Source organism: Nuphar pumila, chromosome 7 (genome assembly GCF_984573655.1).
Source record: "Nuphar pumila chromosome 7, dmNupPumi1.hap1.1, whole genome shotgun sequence".
Classification (NCBI taxonomy): domain Eukaryota; kingdom Viridiplantae; phylum Streptophyta; class Magnoliopsida; order Nymphaeales; family Nymphaeaceae; genus Nuphar; species Nuphar pumila.
The window spans coordinates 106,191,558-106,195,390 of NC_143255.1; the positions used below are offsets into that span (position 1 = coordinate 106,191,558).

The 3,833-nt window shown below is 44.7% G+C and overlaps 1 protein-coding gene across 1 annotated transcript; it reads left to right on the forward strand.

Moving 5' to 3' along the window:
- Positions 1–2,929: 2,929 nt before the first annotated feature.
- Positions 2,930–3,499, forward strand: LOC149832785 (uncharacterized). The gene has a single exon (XM_090013304.1). The coding sequence runs from the start codon at positions 2,930–2,932 to the stop codon at positions 3,497–3,499; it is 570 nt and encodes a 189-aa protein (XP_089869430.1).
- The last annotated feature ends 334 nt before the right edge of the window (positions 3,500–3,833 follow it).

The window sequence follows — 3,833 nt, forward strand, 5'->3', positions numbered from 1 at the left end:
GCGAAAGCAAAGCAAAACATAGAAGAAATCGAGCTTGAAAGCAAAGATCAACCACAAGAACGCTTGATGTCATTGGAAGCGAAGGTTTTGGGGATGAGCGACCATCCCTCATTGGTCGTTCAATCACTGCAAAGATTGAAAGATGTTAAAACTCATTGATTTAAAGAATTAGATCAATGGATGGAGGGTGTTTAACGACGATTCGAGAAACGTCTGATGGAGGACGAATACCCAAAAGAGAGAACAGTTCTAAAGTTGATTAAACTTCTTGATTTCCTTTTCCTAATCCTTACTCTTCTTGAATACTTTCATCAAACTCGTTACGTTACTGAATTTTCACTTGCTTTCTTGTTGGTTTTATTCGTAAGTAGTTTACGTAATTTGTAGTGGATAGTTTTATTGTAAATTGAGCCCTTTCGATTTACATCAAATCAACTACCCACTATGTGCATCCATGTACATTGGTTTGCAGCCTGTGTGCAACATGGAGGATGTTCTGGTGCACAGCAATGACGCATCGTCGGCAGGTTTGACGTCCCTCGCGCAAGAAGATAGCGGAGGAGTGCCTCAACCCTACCTCCCTTTCCGTTCCTCCCACCAATCATTTCAGAATGCCTGGAGGGTGCCCCTCTCGCCGCAACACTTCTCTGTCGGAGGGCGTCAGCCCCTCCCCACCCCCCCACCCCGCATTGAATCCAACCGGTGGGTGGACGTCATTCCAGATAGCCACTGTCGGTTGTTCCTGTGGTTACATAGGCCAGGGACGGCAGGGACGTCCCCGCCGGTGGCCAGCCAATGCCCGAAGGGCTTCCGCCATATGGGGCAAGCTGACGGGGCCCATCCCTAGCCAGAACACCGGCAATGCCCACTGGCCTGGCGGGTGGCCCTGCCTGGCATCACCCGCACTAGGAAACCTTAACATGGTTTCCTAGTGTGGGATGGGCAAGGAACTCATCAGGGACCGAACCAGTTTGGGTTGAGAACCGGTAATCAAACTAGTTCCCAACCATATTACCCGGATCTGAGCCCGTTTTCACCACATCACTCTGATTTCGGGTTCTATGGGTCCAGTCCAGGGGATATCACCTCTAAATTGGCCTCTATCCTTGGATTTTTGTCTGAATTATCAGATCCATACCCAAAACAAACTTTATTGGACCCGAACGAAGCTTCCCCTTCAATCTGAATTGGGTCAAGACTAGACCCATATGTATTTTGGAACTAGATTGGAATTAAACCAGACCTATCCCCATTAAAGCCCGATCATGATCCGACCCAACCCATTCTAGGTTCGATGAACCAATATATTTCCGATCTAGGTGCGATGCAATCAGATCTTTACCAAGCCCATCATCTTAGCCACTCAAACCCAATTCCAACCCATATACCAAACAAGGCTGCCCCCAAGCCCATCCATATCAGACCTTAACCTACCTGCAACCACCCATTGGTCCCACAAATCCCCCACCTAGACTTTCCCAAATTAACCCAAACTTCACTTTTAGACCCAACGAAAACCAGGGTTCATTTCACAGTGCTCGCCCGTAACCCGCTTTTAAGAAGGGTCATTTGGACCAGCATGAACCCAGCCCAATAGGTGCACATCAAGATCGGAGGAAGGCAGATATTCACTGTGGCTATATATGAACCTAAGAGGTCTCTCATGAGACATGTGGATCGAGGAGATCTGCCTGAGCAATTTATAGATTTTAACGATGATGAAGACTTTTGGTACGAGCACCCACCAGGACCAGATGACTGGGCGGTTGGACACTTATGAAACTAGGTTGGACCTTCCTGAGTTTGTAGGTCAACTTGATCGTAATGCTTACTTTGACTGAAGGATGGTCATGGATGTTTCCTTTTCTGCTCACCGAGTTCCATGTCACTGGCAGGTAGAGCTTGTAGCGACTCTTTTATGAGGACTGGTTTTAGTCTCATTGAGACATGGGAAGAGATGCAGCAGGCTATGGAAGGCAAGTTTTTTTCCCTTGGCTACTCTCAACAGGCATATCGGTGGTGCCTCTTACTTAGACAAAATTCAAAATCCATGATTGAGTATACCTCAGAGTTTCATCGCCTAAGTCTGTAGAGTAGACATCAAGAGAGAGAGGATTAGCATGTCACCCGGTATATTACTAGCCTTCGCTCTACAAATGAATTGCTTGTCTTTCGACATTGAGTGTAGATCAAGTAACACAACATGACTTGTCCATTGAAGAAAAGTTGAAACAGAAAAGTGAGTTGTGATTCCCTGTGCGAGAAGCATCTGAGCGAAACAGGGGTGCTCCTCCAGCCAAAGGAGTGACCTCTTCTAGTATGGGCAGCGGCAAGTCTGCTAAAACGAACCCAAAGGCCATAACTTGTCCTATGACTGATGGGTGACCCGACTCTTCCACCAGGACTAAGATTCGTGCAGCAGATGAAGCAACTCATTGTTTTCGTTGTCAGGGGCTCGAACATTTGGCAGCTCAATGCCCGAGCAAGAGTGTCAATTTTGTAAACGTCGATTTCGAGTCCAAAGAGTCAGGTCAAATAGAGTTGTTGGGTGAAGAAGAGGGAGATGGACATGTTCACGATGATGATGAGATCAATCCTGAGGACATCGAAACATGTTTGTCGATTCGCCACGCTATGATTTCTCCTAAATCTCTCTGACCCGAAAAGTGGTTGAGGAACAATATTTTTCGCACATGATGCACTTGCAAAAATTATTTATGTGATGTTATAATTGATAGTAGGGCGTGCAAAAATATAGTTTCCTCCATTGTTGTAGATTTGCTCAAATTAAAGACCAAAAAATATCTTCACCTTTACTGGATGTCCTGGTTCAAGAAAGGGGGTGAAGTCCCAATAACTACTCGTTGCCTAGTCAAATTGCATATAAGACAATATTACTGAGATGAGGTATATGGTATGATGTTACCGTATGGATGCTTGCCATATACTATTGGGTCACCCTTGGCAGTTTGATAAGGAGATCATGCATCATGGTGACAAGAACACATACTCATTTAGACTCACTGATAAGAATATCAAGCTCCTACCTTTTAGAGAGACCTTCCAATCTAGTGTTCCTAAGCTTGTTAAGGAAGCTGGATTGCTTGGCCTCTCCTACACAGAGTTTGAAGAGTCTTGTCATAAGGATGGGTATTGTTTTACCCTTGTGGCTAAGGAGGTTTGCATTATGGTTCCCAATATCTTTTCTATCGTGAAACCTCTAATTCTTGAATATTATGGCATTATTATGTTAGATGAGTTGTCTGGTGGGTTGCCTCATTTGAGATTGACCCAATGTCCAATTGACCTGATTTCAAGGTCTAGTCTACTCAACTTGCCTGTGTATCGCATGAACCCCGTTGAATGTATTGAGTTACAACTGCAAGCTGGAGAGCTCCTGCGCAAGGGCTTTATTCGTGAGAGTGTCAGCCCTCGTGCAGTGCCAGCTTTACTTATCTCAAAGAAGGATGGGAGTTTACGTATGTGTGTTGATAGTTGAGCGATCAACAAAATAACAGTTAAATATCGTTTTTTGATTCCTCGACTAGATGACATGCTTGACTTACTAGCAGGCTCTAAGGACTTTTCAAAGATTGATTTAAAGAGTGACTACCATTAAGTTCGCATTCGTGAAGGAGATGAGTGAAAAATGTCTTTTAAAACTCAAGATGGCTTGTATGAGTGGCTAGTGATGCCTTTTGGTCTGTCGAATGCACCTAATACCTTCATGAATTTTATGACTCAGGTGCTTCAGCTATTTTTGGGCAAGTTTGTGGTTGTTTGTTTTGATGACATCTTAGTGTACAGCTCGAGTGAGTCTGCTCATGTATCCC

Bases quoted from the DNA above. Each gene is read 5' to 3' on its own strand.
- LOC149832785 (XM_090013304.1), top strand. From the start codon at position 2,930: ATGGATGCTTGCCATATACTATTGGGTCACCCTTGGCAGTTTGATAAG.